Source organism: Akebia trifoliata, chromosome 8 (genome assembly GCF_017979445.1).
Source record: "Akebia trifoliata isolate Shusen 1 chromosome 8, ASM1797944v1, whole genome shotgun sequence".
Classification (NCBI taxonomy): domain Eukaryota; kingdom Viridiplantae; phylum Streptophyta; class Magnoliopsida; order Ranunculales; family Lardizabalaceae; genus Akebia; species Akebia trifoliata.
This window is the reverse complement of record NC_141382.1, coordinates 5,752,347-5,770,108: the sequence shown is the minus strand read 5'-3', so window position 1 is coordinate 5,770,108 and position 17,762 is coordinate 5,752,347. Positions and strand designations below refer to the sequence as shown.

General features: G+C 35.2%; 2 protein-coding genes and 1 non-coding gene across 3 annotated transcripts; all 3 read left to right on the top strand.

Moving 5' to 3' along the window:
* Positions 1 to 256: 256 nt before the first annotated feature.
* Positions 257 to 2,411, top strand: LOC147395698 (Pentatricopeptide repeat (PPR) superfamily protein). Its single transcript, XM_086449830.1, has one exon. The coding sequence runs from the start codon at positions 341 to 343 to the stop codon at positions 2,102 to 2,104; it is 1,764 nt and encodes a 587-aa protein (XP_086305956.1). The 5' UTR covers positions 257 to 340; the 3' UTR covers positions 2,105 to 2,411.
* A 415-nt stretch (positions 2,412 to 2,826) lies between these two features.
* On the top strand, positions 2,827 to 2,898 carry TRNAC-GCA (transfer RNA cysteine (anticodon GCA)). Its single transcript has one exon. It is a non-coding gene; the product is annotated as a tRNA-Cys (tRNA).
* A 7,519-nt stretch (positions 2,899 to 10,417) lies between these two features.
* On the top strand, positions 10,418 to 15,994 carry LOC147395696 (ATP sulfurylase 1, chloroplastic-like). The gene is made up of 5 exons (XM_086449876.1): positions 10,418 to 11,032; positions 13,477 to 13,882; positions 14,494 to 14,754; positions 14,843 to 14,929; positions 15,582 to 15,994. Exons 1-5 carry the CDS (start codon positions 10,530 to 10,532, stop codon positions 15,717 to 15,719), a joined length of 1,395 nt encoding a protein of 464 aa, XP_086306002.1. The 5' UTR covers positions 10,418 to 10,529; the 3' UTR covers positions 15,720 to 15,994.
* The last annotated feature ends 1,768 nt before the right edge of the window (positions 15,995 to 17,762 follow it).

Below are 17,762 nucleotides of genomic sequence, written 5' to 3'. Positions count from 1 at the left end.
AGCTGTGAGAGTTTGTTATCTTTATCATTGATAGTGGATTGATCTCCCTCTCCTCCATGGACATAAGCTACTAGTTGAACCACATAAATCCTATGTTTTTTGTGTGCATTTTTTTTTTCTCAAAACAAAAATGATAGATAAAGCATTAAATGATTCATCAATTTAATCTAATCCTTTACTTTGAACTCAAAAAGGAAAAAATGGGAGAATTTTGTCACTATGCCTAAAACAATATTTTCCCAGCTAAACATGGGAGCATTTCATATGATTCAATTACTTGATTGATTTGTAGTTTAAATAGAATATTTATGTAGAAAAACCCATAGGCCCCTGACCTTCGATGAAACCCCAAAAGCCAATCTTCAATGATCCAATTATTCTCCTCTTAGAAAAATGCAAAACCCTACACCCACTAAAACAAATCCATGCCCACATGATAACAACAGGTTTCATCCTCCACACGTATCCTCTCAGTAGAATTCTCCTCTTATCCTCCACACTCTCCTTAACCTACTCCCTCTCCATATTCAACCAAATCCTAAACCCATCCATCTTCCTCTTCAACACTCTCATCTCTTCCCTCACTAACAACAACCATACCCACTTAGCCTTCTCTCTCTACTCTAGAATCCTTAACCACAAATCACTCAATCCCAACAACTTCACTTACCCATCTCTCTTAAAGGCTAGTGGGTCACACCCATGGCTCTATCATGGTCGAGCCCTTCATGCCCATGTCTTGAAATTCCTTGAACCCATCGCATATGATCACTTTGTTCAAGCCTCATTGCTCAATTTCTACTCTAAATGTGGCAAATTGGCCCTCTCTAGATATATATTTGATCAAATTTCCAGACCAGATTTGGCCACATGGAACACTATCTTAGCTGCTTATTCTAAGAGCACTAGTGAGGATAGTAGTTTGTCAATTGAGGCCTTGTTTCTATTCAATGAGATGCAATTTTCCCTACTAAAGCCTAATGAGTTAACCCTTGTGGCATTAATTGGTGCTTGTGCTGATTTAGGAGCTCTTAGTCAAGGAACATGGGCTCATGCTTATGTATTGAGGAACAACCTAAGATTGAATCGCTTCATAGGAACGGCTCTGATCGAATTATATACAAAATGTGGGTGTCTTGATTTAGCCAATCAACTATTTGATCAAATGCCTCAAAGGGACACATTATGTTACAACGCGATGATCGGAGGGTTCGCGAATCATGGTCTCAGTCAACTAGCACTCAATCTTTTCGATAAGATGAAACGAGAAGGTGTGGGGCCTGACAATGTGACTCTATTAGTTGTGCTATATGCTTGTGCTCATGTAGGATTGGTCAACGAGGGTCGTAAAATTTTCGAATCTATGAAAGAGGTGTACGGGATCGATCCAAAACTCGAGCACTATGCATGTCTAGTAGACCTATTGGGTCGAGCAGGGTTGCTCAAGGAGGCCGAGGAAACCATTCGGACCATGCCCGGAAAGCCTAATGCAGTTGTGTGGAGGTCATTACTAGGTGCATGTAGGGTTCATGGAAATTTGAAACTAGGGGAGCTTGCATTGGAACACTTGGTACAATTAGAGCCAGAGACAAGTGGGAATTATGTGCTTTTATCAAACATGTATGCAAGTATCAGTAGATGGGATGATGTGAGGAGGGTGAGAAAACTGATGAAAGATCAAGGGATTAAGAAAAGTCCTGGTTTTAGTTTGATTGAGATTGGTGGGGCCATACATGAGTTTATGATGGGAGACAAAACACACCCATATTCAAAAGAGATTTATATAAAACTTGAGGAAATGAGTTGGAAGTTAAATAGTTATGGTTATAAACCAAGAACAAAGGAAGTGTTGTTTGATATAGAAGAGGAAGAGAAGGAAGATGCTTTGTCCTACCATAGTGAAAGACTTGCAATTGCTTTCGGTCTCATTGCATTGGGTTCAAATGTAGCTATAAGAATTATAAAGAATCTTCGCGTTTGTGGCGATTGTCATGCAAGTACGAAGCTTATCTCTAAGATATATGAGAGAGAAATAATTGTGAGAGATCGAAATCGGTTTCATCATTTTAGAGATGGAATGTGTTCTTGTTTTGACTATTGGTAACGATAATTTACCTTCGTGTGTACTTGAAATTTGTCATCATCGTCATCAAAACCTTATGTGTATTCAATTATGTTTAAAGCCATATCTTGTAACATAAGATGTTGGGTACTTGAGTTAATGGTGCTAATGGGCCAGGCTGATCCATTGGGTCGTTTTGGCCAAACAAATGGTCTTGGGTTGGGATTGTATTTTAGTTTTCCATAAATGTTCAAACTTAAATTTTGGGCCCATTTAACTTATAAATGCACTCAATTGTATAAAAAATTAGCTTGTCAGTGATTTCTAGTGCTGAATTATTTATTTCATCATAGATCTGGAATCTACTGCCTTATTCATTAGAGAAACCCTTTCCTTAGTAAGATAGTGAGGAAAAAGGCCTTAACTAAAGCCTCATCCACCGTCAAAAAGACCTTGAAATGCACAAAACATGACCTCGAGATTTGTTACACATCACGAGGTCATTTTGACGATGGATGAGACTTAGTAATGCCATTTTTCTTCACTGTCTTAGTAAGGATAGTTGGACTCTATTCATTAAACTCATAATGAAAAACATTGAATCCAATGGGTCAAATCACCAATCATGCTGTTTTTCAATGTCCATCTCCAAAAAGGAAGGGCAAAACATTTGTGGGGTCAATGAGCCCGAAAAATTGTACCGAATTTAGAGAATTTTCTGATCAAACTTGAAATATATTATTTATATTTAAATAGTAATCAAAGGGTCCATAGCTCAGTGGTAGAGCATTTGACTGCAGATCAAGAGGTCACCGGTTCGAACCCGGTTGGGCCCTTCTAGATTTTTAATTTTCTTTTGAGATACATTCATATATTTACACGAAATCAATAATTAATTTTAACCTCTGTATAAAGCTTACAATTTTTTTTTTTTCATAAATAATTTTTTTAAAGTAAAATACAAGATACTTCCCTAGAAGATTCCATTATTTTTCACACAAAATATTAATTTATTAAATCTTTATTATTAATAAACTATTTTTTGAAAAGAAAAGTATTCAAGTAAAAATAAATAAATTCCAAAATGGTACATAACTCTTTTAATAAATATTTTTAAAAGTGGTTGGGCGAGCAATTTTGACAACAAAAAAAAAAAAATTTAATATTATATTTTCATCTTTCAATTATTTGGTAAGATGTGTGGAGTGTTGTTCCCACATTTTAAGTTCAAAGCTCGTTAAACCAAACTTCACCTTGTTAATCATTAATCATTTATCTATAAATAAAAAAACATTAAAAATGTGTAAAAATATTTTAATTTAAAAATATATACATGTTGATAGTAAAATTAGTATAATCTTCACAATAATGTCCAAAGAATAAATCTACATCTATTGTAGCCAAGAGCCGTCACATACCCAATACATACATGTATATGAAGTTAAATGATCAAAATTTATCTTTGAATTAAGCATCAATGATATTCCGGGGGGGGGAGTCAGGAAGGTCCAATCTCCTCCCCCACTTCCACTTTTTGTCCCCTCTCTTCTAGGGTTGTCAATGGATACTAATTGGTTCGAATATCCTTATATCCGAATCTGAATCCAAGAAAAAAATATATATCATATTCGAATCTGACAAATATTCTGAATGAGTATTCGAATTCAAATTCGAATTTGATTATCATATCAGATATCCAATCATATTTGATTCGTTTAACTAGGAGACCGATCCCAAAATTGACCAAAAATCCTTGATTTTCTTTCTCTAAATCAATCTTCTTTCAATAAAACATGCAATCTTCAAACACTTTATCTCTTTCAACCATTAAAATATGATAAGATTTTTAGGGGAAAAGTTAAAAAAAGAAAAAAAAAATGAAGAATGCTCTCACTTCAACCGTAGATAAAAAATTTGATTTTAAATTTTTTTCTCAAAAAAATTTCACCCCTTTCATCTTCAAAACTACCACCTTTAACATTCAATTTACTTTAACCTAAAAACCTTCGAGGAAAGATAAGATTTTTGGGAGAAATAGAAGAAAAAATTTCAGATTTTAAAAAACGGGATTTTCTACAAAGGGGGCTTAGGATTTCAAGAGGAGAGAGTTTGAGCTAGAATCTGAACTAAAGTTGAAGATTAGAGAGAGAGAGAGAGAGAGGGGGGAGGGTTTTATCTCTCTCTAGAGATGATGACAGAATTCGTCAAAAAATATAATGAAAATTGTCAGAGAATATGATGTTTGACGGAGATGGTAAGTGGAGGCCCGTGTAGACCGTAGAGAGGAAGGAGATTGAAGAGAAAAAAAAAATTTGAATTTGAATTCAATAATCAAAAATTTTGAATAATATCTGATTTTGCAAATTTAGATTCAATCAGATTCAGAGTTTCGACTGTCCATTGATACCCCTACTCCTTCCCAAATATTTTGGGTGATCATTTAGACACCCTTATATGTGTTGGTGAATATTTTAAATACCCCATATTTTCAAATTGATGAATGTCCTTTCTCCGTACGCCCATCTTTTCGTAGTTAAGACACCCCTCAACCAATTTGGTTGGAGACACCCCCACGTTTTTTAAATAATGACATGTGCCCATGTGTCATTGTTCTTCATTTATTGACTAACAAAAATATAACTTAAATACTCTCATTTTCAAGTTTTTCGTCTCTATGTTAAATTAATTTTAATCTATCAGGTTGAAGACGAGGGTAATGAGGTCATTTAGCATTGGTCTATTAGAGAAGACTGAAGTCAATACGCATGTAGATTTGGCAAATTTGAAATATTCGATATTTTTAAATCAATGACATAGTCTGCATTGACTTTAGTCTTCTCTCATATAGTAACAAGAAATGACCAAACTCCTCAATCTTACCATAACTATATTTTGCCCCTCCCAGAAGAAAATCCTGACTTCTTCCCCCCCTAATGATATTTATAATAATTAGTCAAACTACTTAACAAATGAGAGTGGTATGCCCACTTTTCTTCTTTATTATTATTTTTTTATTTCTTTCGTTTTCTTCTTTATATCTTAAAAAAACAAAAAACAAAAAAAAAGTATAAATAGAGCAAAATCACCTACCAAGATTTTCTTTAATTACTACTTCCCCACCAATTCATGTCGGATGGTTAAAACAAGCTCTTATTGAATTTAATATAAACTAGTGGAACTACTGTATCATTTTATTTTATTTTTTTTGATAGAGAGACAGGTAATGGCACAAATTTTTTAATTAGGATGGCTAATATACTCTCAATTAAACATAAGATGGGCCCAAATTATCGATCGATCTCATAAATTGCTCGGTTTCTGCCGTACTAACATAAAAGAAAAGGATCTTTGAAAATTTGAGTATATTAAAGTTTTTTATTCCTAATAAATTGAACTTAGGTCGAATGAAAAGGACAAGTAGAACAAAAGAGGGAGGCTACCTAGTATTTGTTACAATATATTTTACAACATTGCCTAAATATCGTCCATTTTTACTAGTATTTTTTATACCACGGTCGATCTTATAAAATGGACGACATCTGAGTGTTGTAAAAATGTGGTAACGAATAATTGTCCTTTGGATGGATTTTATAAAAATGTCATTGGATTATAACCGGTAAGTAATTTCTTTTAATATTTATGAAAAGTGATACAATCTTCTCCATAATTATTTTTTTTATCAAAACGTTTATATATTGTAGAGTAGATTTACGTATAAAAAATATAATTACGAAATTGAATATATGGCCATTTTCGTAAATATATTTTTATAAAAAAAGATCAGGTTTAGTAATTGTTATTGACTGAATAGATTTTAAATATAATGTATATTAAGTATATAGAAAAAATTATTTTGCAGAGCTCGATATTTGAGATTAGATGTAAGATGACAATAACAAGGACGGGGGTTGATAATCACAACGTGAAGGGAGATTGGGGTAGATAAGAAACTTGAAAAATGAGTAAATCTGTCTTTTTTATTCGTGAACACAGCTAGAGACAAAACTCTTTTTTATTTCTTCATTCATAGCTACAGAGAACAACACCACATCCTCTATTTAAACACAAAGACAAGATAACAAAATTACATTGAATACTGTATAGGTGGTAGCATAAAATCTGAGATATGATCCAAGAAATGCTCTTAGAGAATATCTCAAGATATGCTATGTTTAGAATCCAAGATTTGTTCAATCGATTTGTTGAGATTTCCTTAGCTAGTCAAGCTACCATTTCGGGTTGAAGTTGTTGCCATAAAATTGATCCAAGATATGCTCTTAGAGAATATCCCAAGATATGTTGTGTTTAGAATCCAATATTTGCTCAATCAATTTGTAGAGATTTCCTTAACTAGTCAAACTACCATTTTAGGTTAAAGTTGTTATCATTGATACCCTTTCATCCTTCAATGTCTCTCCACTATTGTAGCATGAATTGTGGGAGTTTTGAATTTGAGTCCCACAATTCAGGTCGAGATGCTGGGTTGTGCCAATAGGGGTTGGGCGTAAATGGCTTTGGAGTGGTCCTTGTTTATGTAAATTATAAATAGGCTTGTGTCGAAGTCGTTTCCAATACTATCAAAACTTTAAGGTTTTGGATGGCACTTTAAATAAAATTAATATATTTCATGTTACATTAATTCGAACTAGTTTAGCCTATTTAATTGCAACAAATCACATTCTTTAGAGGTGAAAACGAATATTTATCTTTTCGATGAAAATTTGTACATGACATATGAGAAACCTCTCTTTACTCTTTATATTTTAATATTTAATATTTAATATTTATAATTAGAATTAGAATTGAAGAAAGGATTCCATTATTTCCTATATATTGAAGTCACAAGATTCCTTGATTCTCATAAAAGAGAATCATTTCTTTTAATACTCACTAGTTATTTGTTAATGAACCCAATGATTGGATCTATATTCTAGAGAAAATAATCAAATGAATATTCATCGAATGACTATTTCTCTGTTGTATTTTCATTAAAATAAAATATAGGACAGGAAGACTATGGGAAAACAGTGGTTCAATTCCATGTTGTCTAACGGGGTGTTAGAAACATATGTGTGGTCTAAGTAAATCAATGGATAGTTGTGATCCTATTGAAATATTAATGAAAGTTACGATTTCATTATAAATAATATACTAATCACTCTCATTGCAATAATGCTAGATATATTTGGATTTTTATCTCTAACGACACTTTTTTTAGTTAGGGATGGTAGTGGTGATAATTATTTAATATGTTTTGATATTGAAAATATATGCTTTTTTTTTTTAGATTCAAAACGATCATGTTTTTCTAAATGAACCATAAAGTGCTTTTTCTAGTTATCTCAATAATGTGTTTAGGAGTGACAATCACTATTAAGATTGTTGCATATATGATACTATATATAATTGGGATAATCATATTAATGGTTACGTTGATAGTTATCTCCGTTTTGAAATCAGTATTGATAGTTACATTTCAAGCGATAGTGATAATGATAATAACAATTACATTTGAAGTATAGGCGTAAGCAATGAAACATAAATAATATTAAATTTAAAAAATATTAAAAATTTTATTTAAATAAAATTACTATGATAATAAGAAAAAAGTGAGTATTGTTGACGAAAATCTATGTCCACCTTAATTATGTTAATTAAATTATAAAAAAATACTCTTACATCTTACTTCCTAGATTACACACTTATTTTAATTAAATAGTCTTATAGTCTTGCATCTTAATATAATAAAATATTTTTCACTTAGGATGTTTAAAATGACTCATATTCATTGCCCCCCAAATGTTCAGAAAATGCATCCCATTCAAAGCAAATCGATAATAGATTGTCAAGTGGGTTCATTTGTTATTGGGGTGCATTTTGAGAAAGACAGGGCAAGGGTGTCAATCTTTAAAAATAAGAGATGGAAAAGTCTTATCTTTCTCTCATACTCCTATTTATGATCTCTGTTTTCTCATGTCTCGTGTAAAACTTGTATTCCCTCTTTTTTCTATCACTTTCAGTCCATTAAACTAGTATAATTCTTGTTGATGTATGTGGTTCATATTGAGTGGAATATGTATATAAAGAATATATGTAGATGTTGGAGTGGAGAGAGGAGAGTTTTGTGTTTCGAACGGAACGGAGCGAACGACGGCATTTGTTAAAAATATATGTTTGCCAGGGACAAATTTGTAGGTTGGGAGTGCGGGGGCAACGCTCCCGCGGTATGGTACATGGATATTATTGAAATTTTCTAATACCTATTGTACGACTAGGGTTTATTATAAATTCTTATGATGTAATCCTAATTTGACATATAGTGAAAATTCAGCCTTTCAATCTTGTGGATGTAAACACACTGTCGAACCACGTTAAATCTATGTGTTTTTATTTTCTTTCTTGTTTTTTTTCTTCGTATTATTCATCATAATTGTCGCACGTAGCACAACAATTCTCTTTCCCATCATCCATGATGAGTATTACATGTGCATAATTACACCCAGTTGTTTTGGTTTGTGGAGCCTAATGGTATTGGTCAACAAGGAATATTGTTCATAACATTTAACACAATGCTCATCGGTCGAGCTTAACATGAGTATAAGGATTGACTCGACTTACATGACAAATGATAGAGAGAAATTACAATTGAGTGAAAAATCCCATAAAGAAAAAAAAAAGCGTGGATACTTCTAAACAGATTGGGATAAACCATAAACAAAGATTTTCTCAAGATTATTATTTTTTTCAAATTTTAAGTGCAATAAGTTGCACATAGATAGAAAAACCAAAGTAAGAAATCTGGATAAACACAGAATCATCATAGCTAAGTTTAGTAAATTCCATCAAATGAAGCAGAAAGTGTAAAAAAATTTGGAGAATCCTTGTGAAGAAGGTAAACTAAAAGATAAGAGATATTGGAGAATCTCAATATAGATAGACAAATCACTTTTTTTTACTCGTATTTTATTGCACTATATCTTTGGTTTTTGCTAACTTAGGCTTCGGAGTGTCTTGGACCGAAAAATCCTTTCAAGTTTGGGATTTTTTTCAGGGATCGAGAGATCATCATTCAGATACAAATACAAGTGTTGGGTAAAGATTTTTACCTTTAAGCATTATTGTAATTTCATTGCATTCAACATTGTGATCAATTCTTTTTAAAGGTCATCAAAATTTCTGATGTTTAATTGCAATTTGATTGATCGTTTAATTTTTCATTCACATGCATTGCACCAGCATTCTACTACTATTATTAAGACTAATGATAATTTGATACTCTTTTTTCAGATGACCCATATGTTCGTTTTCGGGTTAAACCACTAAAAATATAGGAGCGCTAGAAGCAATGGCCTCCGACGACAGCGACGACAAGTCGATATCTCATCGGTGGAATCCGACGAGGAAGATGTCACCTCCAGCGGCGCTGTGGGAAGCAGCGAAGATGTCTCGGACTCTACGGTCTCGACTACATCCGGAGAAGACGACAGTGGTGATGACGAAAGGCGGATCAACGCCTTTGACCGAAGCTACAAGAGACGACCGGCTCCGATCGACTTGGCTTATGACGATCCTATCCAGTTCCAGAACGGGTTCAACGACAGAACCATATACCCGTGGACGATAGACGGTCAAAACCAGGAGCAGGTCAGTAGGATGCTATCCTTTATGGCTGCGGCGGCAAACGCCTACATGTACAACGGTAAAGAGCAAAAGACGACCTATGATTTGATGGTCAAATCCCAATTGATCGAGCGGAGATAGCAGCAGCCAGCATGGCTGGAGCGGGGGAATGAGAAGAAGATGAAGCTGCAGTCGCGGTATTTTCAATACAAGAAATATACGTTTGACTTGCTGGAGCAACAAGTAGCGAGCGCATGTTGCGGTTCATCCCTTACCATCGCAGCGACGAATCATCCATTACCATCGCAACGACGAGAGGGATTAAAATAAAAAAAGTCAATCTTGGTCGAATTGGCCAAGTCAAATGATGATTGACCCTTGTCGTGATACATCATCTTTCTCTATACTACCCAAGCCATTAGCTCATCATTCCCAATAAAGAAGTAAAAAAGTCATTGAATGGTACATTGAATCTAGTCGGGATAAGGGGAATATTCACTGAGGTCCACATCATTTATAAAATAAACATATTCGTCTTTTATGTGCATCTTTGAATTCAAAGAAGGAAGATTCATGGGAACTTGAGAGTAGAGAGGCGTGTTAGGCTTTTTGTCTAAAATTTGCTAAAAAAAGATTTTAAGATAAAAGAGAATCAGAAAAAAGCAAAAAACTGTCCAGATTCATCCCCCCGTTAATTTCCATGTTCTAATCCATTATAAATCCCTTCTCACAAACCAGGACTGGGACAACATTTTTTATTTCCGAAATTACCCTTCAATCTGTTTCTCTCCTAATTAAAGCTCCAAGCAGCAAAACTGCTGAAACAGAGAGCTTGGTTTCAGTTCTAATGGCGTCTATGACAGCTCTCTATGTTAAAACCCCAAATCCATCTCAATTTTTCCCCAAAACCCATTTCGGTTTCAATGTCAAATCTTCGATTTCGGTTCAGAACGGAAAGGAAAAGAGGAAGAATCAACATATTCGGATCTCTTGTGGTTTGATCGAACCAGATGGCGGGAAACTAGTTGACCTCTTCGTTAAGGAATCTCATAGAGATTTTAAAAAGAAAGAAGCGTTCTCGATCCCAAGGATTAAGCTTTCAAGGATCGATCTTGAATGGGTTCATGTTCTTAGCGAAGGATGGGCTAGCCCACTTCGCGGATTTATGACCGAGTCCGAGTTCCTCCAAACTCTTCATTTCAACTGTCTTCGTCTTGAAGATGGGTCCGTTGTCAACATGTCGGTACCAATCGTGTTAGCGATCGATGATTCGCAGAAACAGCGAATCGGCGAGTCAGAAAAGGTCGCGCTTGTTGACTCGGACGATGTTCCAGTTGCGATCATGAGCAAGTAAGGATTTTTTTTTCCCCCTGAAATGTGTTTTTCTTTCATGTTTGTGCAAATTATATGACTTAGATTGCAGATCATTTGTGTATTTTTGTATTTTTGTATTTTTTTTTTTTTTTCTGAAATATGTTCTTCTTTCATGTTTATGCAAATTATATGATTTTGATTGCAAATGCATTTGTGAGTTTTTGTAATTTTTTGGTATGGTTCTTACTTCTTACTGTTTTTATTTGTTTTGTTGTTCTTTGATTGAAATATTTGATTTTATTGAGTAATTAATTTTTTTGTTTATTTTTTGTTATTTAATAGGGTGTATTGGGTAATAGATTATGGAATCAGTTTGTAATTTTACCCTGAAAAATGGGTATTTTGTTATATAAAAACTTGAAAAAGATTGAAAATTTGAAATATTTGATTTTATTGAGTAATTAACTTTTTTGTTAAATTTTTGGGATTTAATGGGGGTATTGGGTAATAGATTATGGAATCAGTTTGTAATTTTACCCTGAAAAATGGGTATTTTGTTACATAAAAACTTGAAAAAGATTGAAAATTTGAAAGGCATTAGAAGTAACAATCATAGTTTTCCATAAGAATGGGAATTTCCCTTAAATATATTTCTTTAAACAGTTATGATCCATGTGGGAATTGGTTGGAAACTTTGGTAGAAATGCTGGGTGAACATGTTGGATGTGTTTCGAGTAAAATTTGATTCTGGTATATTAGTCATTTTCCTTGGTCCTACCGATTTCTTGTGTCAAGTAAAACTTTTGGGGGTGTTTTGTGTTTCTATTTAGCAATGGTCCTAAGGTAGTGAAATTCCTTGTTGGGTAAGTTCCGATCCTCTCAAAAGCAGAACAATCTGGGCATTGTCTTGGAAAGAGGCGCCGTGAAATAGACATGTCTGTGAAGATGTGGACTACCCACACTTGGATATAAAGAACTTGTGAAGTATTTTTCCTTTTTCTTTTTCTCAACTATGGTAAGATTGTGATAAGCATTCAAACTAAATGAGATATGCATATTTTAATCATCTTCAAATCCTATCTTTGGTATGAAAGGTCTGGCCCAAAGTTTTTGTAATTTACTAAATTGCCCTTTGCGACCAACAACCAATAGCTCTATAATTCATTATGGTGGGGACTAGCTATAACGATTGCCCCCACCCCACAGTGTTATACTTCTAATATGTATTTTATATTATGATGTTTTAGTTAATCTTGTTATTATGTTCCGCAAGCATCAAGATAGCACAAAGAACGATATTTTTCCATAGAAAATGGCCAAAAGAGCAGACAATTTGACCACATTGTTGGGCATCACCATCTAGTCTCAATGGCTTGGTGGGAATCCCTAACTTCTCTCGAGGTAGGACAATGAATGAGGGTATGGTCACTGACCAAACCTACACAACACACATTTATTAGGAATGGGCCATCCTCTATTCCTTGTGTGATCTGCTGTCAGTAGTTCAAGCAGAGCAGTTCATATTAAAAAAAAAAAAATGTAATTTTGGACCAGATAGGTTGAACCCATACCAATTTAACCAAGGACAGAGCCTGTTTAACATCGTTAACGTTTATGGCCTGCTACGGAATGAGATTACCTGATAGAGGACCAAATTTTCGTCCCCCCCTTCAATGGCAATTTGTACCGTACAAAGATCTTCAAGAAGAATCCCAATGATATTGATTTCCCAATCATTGGCATTCCTTCTGAAGCTCAAGTTCTGAGACACATCATTCCCCTCTTTAATCAAATACTTACTAACAAGAGCATCTTTCCTTCTAGCAAGAGCACAAATAGAAGGAAAAACATAGTGAAGAAGCCTTTCCCCACATCAAACATTATCCCATAATCTCACCTGAACTATGAAACAAATGCCCTCTTTAAATAGCCATACACCTTTGTGATATCCTTCCACATGTTTGTACCATAAGGGACCTTCCTTAACATATAAACTAGCAGAAGTTCATATTTCATCAAGCATACAGTTCAATTCTTGCAAAATTAATCTTTGATTGTGGAAAAAAAATACCAAGCTTCGTGATTGATATTGTAGTTGTATCAGTTGCTTAACAGCTACTGTCATGGATTCACCTTCATTAACCTTTTCCCACGCCTCGGTGAAAATCTACAACATAATGGTCCTTAGTTTCCTAATCTTAGGCTGTTTGTTGGTTGTCTATCGGATTTTTGATATCCCCATAATTCGTATGTGCATTAAGGTCACACTCATGATCATGAACAAGAGATTCTTTCCTATATTCTCTTACATGTAGACAATAGTCTAATAGCTCAAGTGGTGAAGTTTTAATAAGTTTTTGTTGAGAATACACTGTCATCCATGAGTGAATATTCAATTAGATAATTTCTGATCAATCTTTTGAACAAAAATTTACCTATTAATGCTCATGACTTCTTGATCTTCCCTATGATTGTTTCAGGATCGAGATCTACAAGCACAATAAAGAAGAACGAATAGCTAGAACTTGGGGGACCACAGCCCCTGGACTTCCATATGTTGATCAAACTATAACCAATGCGGGAAACTGGCTCATTGGTGGTGATTTGGAAGTTATAGAACCCATTGAGTACAACGATGGTCTTGATCGGTTCCGTCTGTCACCCGCAGAACTCCGTGAGGAATTTACTCGAAGGAATGCTGATGCAGTGTTCGCATTCCAGCTCAGGAATCCCGTTCACAACGGTCATGCTTTGCTCATGACTGATACCCGTCGACGCCTTTTGGAGATGGGCTACAAGAACCCTGTCCTATTACTTAACCCATTGGGCGGCTACACAAAGGCGGATGATGTGCCACTTAGTTGGCGAATGAAGCAACATGAGAAGGTTTTCTTTTCCCTCTATGTTTTGACCCATATTTACCATTTGATACTAAGCTGCCTAAAAAAAGAGCTTAAAATGGGTTGGGTTCAGGCTGGATCTGAGTATACCCATATCCAGATCCGATTCTCGATTTGGATCCGTATCCATATCCGACTTGGATCCTATTAGCTAAAACCATATCGATCCATTTTACTTTCACTAAATCTGGATCCAACCCGACCAAATTGTTTGATTCAGGTTGGATAATTTTGAACCACTCAACATTTTTGTTGCTATATTTCTTCTGTAATTGCTATACTATTCTATTTTACTATAATAAGTCTTATATTTTATAAGAATTTATGTTATATTAAAGTGGTAGAAAAATATATTTTGAAAAATATAATTTTCAAAGCAATATATAACTTGGATCTAGGCAGATATAGGAATGGATCTGTATCTGACCCGGACCTGACTCAGGTCAAGGGACATCAACCCAAAGCCGACCCATATTTTTATTTGGATCTACTCCAAGGGTCCAAACCCGCTTAATTCGGATTCGGATTTCAGATAAAATCTGACCCATTTTATGCCCTACTAATAGTTCTGTTTAATAAAGAAAATTTTCTCTTCAGGTGCTTGAAGATGGTGTGCTTGATCCAGAGACAACAGTGGTTTCTATCTTCCCGTCTCCAATGCATTATGCGGGTCCAACTGAAGTTCAGTGGCATGCGAAGGCCAGGATCAATGCAGGGGCGAACTTTTACATTGTAGGCCGAGACCCAGCCGGGATGAGTCACCCTCTTGAGAAGAGAGATTTATACGATGCTGATCATGGGAAGAAAGTACTCAGTATGGCTCCAGGACTTGAGCGGCTAAATATCCTTCCATTCAAGGTATGCCAACATTCCATGTTCTCGCCCAGACTTTGTTATTTTAATTTTACATGAAATAGTAGTATTCATTAATCATGTACACATACAGGTAGCTGCCTACGACATGACTCAGAGAAAAATGGCTTTCTTTGATCCATCGAGGGCGCAGGATTTCCTTTTCATATCGGGCACTAAGGTAATTCCTTGATAAAGAAGTAAAATTTATATACAATAGTACATTGTCTCTGCCATGGTTATTGATTTGGACCTGAGTTACCGGGTTCATTGATATAGTTGCAAACTGGTAGAAACCGAACCAGTTTGAGGTTTGGCTCATTGTGGGTTCATCAAAGACAGCAATCTAACAAACCCCCTTGTTTTGGTGAATTTTAGAGATGCCCTGATGGTTTGGTTATTATTAGAGAGAACCCTTATTTTGGAAATCCCAACATTTGGTCAATATTAAAGATACCCCTTTGTTTTTTAACTGATGATATGCCCCCCTTGACCTGAGTCTTTTTCTATGATATTAGAAAAAATGACTTAAATATCCGCTACGAACTACCTCTACAAACCAGGTTTGTTCAAAAGTGGCGAACCACGAACTCAGATTCGATTTAAGTGAACCAATGAACCAGGTTACATAGATTTGGACAGCCACCTAAGAAATCTCCTAGCCCAAAAGTCACCTCATCAAATAATCCCAACCATATACCTGCTTAGTGGATCATTAGATCAGTCTGTTGGGTGTATTATTGTGCCATGGAATGTTGTAGGTTTGAGTCTTCCATGGATTAATACGATCTCTTGCGAATACTTGCTAAACGAGTTCTGCATTCATTCTACAGATGCGAACACTTGCAAAGAACAAAGAAAGTCCACCTGATGGCTTCATGTGTCCCGGGGGCTGGAGGGTTCTTGTCGACTACTACGACAGCTTGGTTCCCTCTCAAAATGGCAAAGTTCCTGAAGCGGTTTCAGCTTAGAAGAACTACGTGTGTGAAGTAAACCTGGTTGTCTGTTTGGGAGAAACCTTAAACTTATTTATCTCCACTGTGTTGTTGGTTCTGTCTTGTAATGATGGTAAATCCCTGTCCATCTCCTTAATAAAGCAGTCAAGGCACACGTGCAGAGACACAGGTTATCTAAGGGGCTTGCATTGATCTGTAAATAGCATTTGGTCCATCGTGCCTTTAAGTTGCACACTGTATTATATTGTTGCCATTCGGCTTTTATGGACATAGATTGTGGCATGTTTTCAGATTATTGTGCCCTTCATGAATTTACTGCATTCCAGGCATTTATGGCTCTGAACAGCACTCGGCCTCATCCAAGAAAACCACAAAGCTTTGTAATTTCTTCAATATTATTTTGGATCCCATTTCATCCAATACTCTATCATATTCCACGCATGCAATCAGGTCCTTATTTGACAATGTTGGCAAGTTGAGCTTCAGTTTTGCTCTTGGGGGGAACTTGTAGGAGAGCAGAGAGAATAATCTGCAAAAGCTTGAATGGCAACCATGGTGATGGGAGGATACAAATGTTGTATGTCCGACACATGGGGCCTATCTCTAGGCGTTATGTAGATGTGTATTGTCATGTTAGTGTTGTCAACCGGTGGTCCATTGGTCACTTTAGCTACAAATAACAAATGACATCAGTGATGATTCTTAACTATCTGAATTAGGTGACTCCAGTAGACATGTTCTGCAATGGTGCCTAAATTATTAACAGTGTCGAATGAGTCTATTACATCCATAAAGATCAACAAATTGGGGAACTATAACAAGAGACCAAATACACTCATCAAACACCATTGAAACAATCCAACCCATCATCATCATGTTCCTCCCAACTAATTAATGCAATATCAAATATATATATGGGTCAGGTTCAAGGGCCATATGAGAAAACATATGAGAAAACTTTCGTTTTTAATAAAATTTTAAAATATGGGTTAGAAATTTTGGATTGAGCTGATTTTTTGTGAGGATGATCTCTATGATGGGAAGATCATCCAAAAAAAAAAAAAAATCAGCCCAATCTGAAACTTCTAACCCCATTAAAAGTGATTTAGAATGTGGACCGTCGATTTTTTACCAATTTTTATCACTAATTTGTAAATCACTTTTGATGGATTTAGAAGTTTCTGATTGAGCTGATTTTTTGTGAGGATGATCTTCTCATCATAGTGACCATCCTTGCAAAAAATCAGCTCAATCCAAAACCTCTAACCCTTATTTTGAAAAACGAAAGTTTTTTCATATGTTTTCTCATATGGCCCTTGAACGGCCCCCTATATATATATATAGGGAGCGGTTCGACGGACGTTTTTAAAAACGTCTAAGAAACCCATGTTTTGGAGACGTTGGATGGCGTTTAACGGACGCTTCAGATGGAGAGAAACATCATTTCAACGAAAGAAACGGAATTTCGTTATTTTTCAACGGACTCCCTCGACTTTCCCTCGTTTCTCTTTGTCTCCTCTTCTTCATTTAAACTCGACAGAAATAAAACCTCTCTGTTTCATTGAAACTCGACAGAACATCATTTCCCTCTCTTCTTCTTCTTCGTTTTTATCTTGTTTGAAACCCATACAAACCCATCGAAACCTTCTCTACTCTCGATTGAAAATCCAATCCAACGAAACCTCTCTTTTTTTTATAAACAAAACCTCTCCTCTCCTCTCTGTTTCGTTGAAACTCGACAGAACAGAAAATCCATCTCTTCTTCTTCGTTTGAAAAACATACAAACCCATCTAATGGAAGATTTCATATTGTTTGATCAAATCCCCTGAATAAAGTGTTGTGCATTCGATAAATACCTCAATTCAACTTGAAAATGGAGAACTTCTAAGAGATTAGAGACAAAAAAAACATATTATTAGGGTGCCCAAAGCTGAACAGTTGGGCACCTCCCTCTCCTTCATACATATCAAATGTAAATTGGCAAAAATGAGGATTGAAGTTTTTTTTCGTTTTTTTTTTCTATCTTTCTTCTCGTCCCCATCTCATAATGGTGGAAC

Excerpts from the sequence above, each read along its gene's own strand:
- LOC147395698 (XM_086449830.1), top strand. The coding sequence starts at position 341 with ATGAAACCCCAAAAGCCAATCTTCAATGATCCAATTATTCTCCTCTTA.
- LOC147395696 (XM_086449876.1), top strand. The coding sequence starts at position 10,530 with ATGGCGTCTATGACAGCTCTCTATGTTAAAACCCCAAATCCATCTCAA. Across the intron at positions 11,033-13,476 it reads CCAGTTGCGATCATGAGCAA|GATCGAGATCTACAAGCACA; the intron begins GTAAGGATTTTT and ends TGATTGTTTCAG. Across the intron at positions 14,930-15,581 it reads TTTTCATATCGGGCACTAAG|ATGCGAACACTTGCAAAGAA; the intron begins GTAATTCCTTGA and ends TTCATTCTACAG.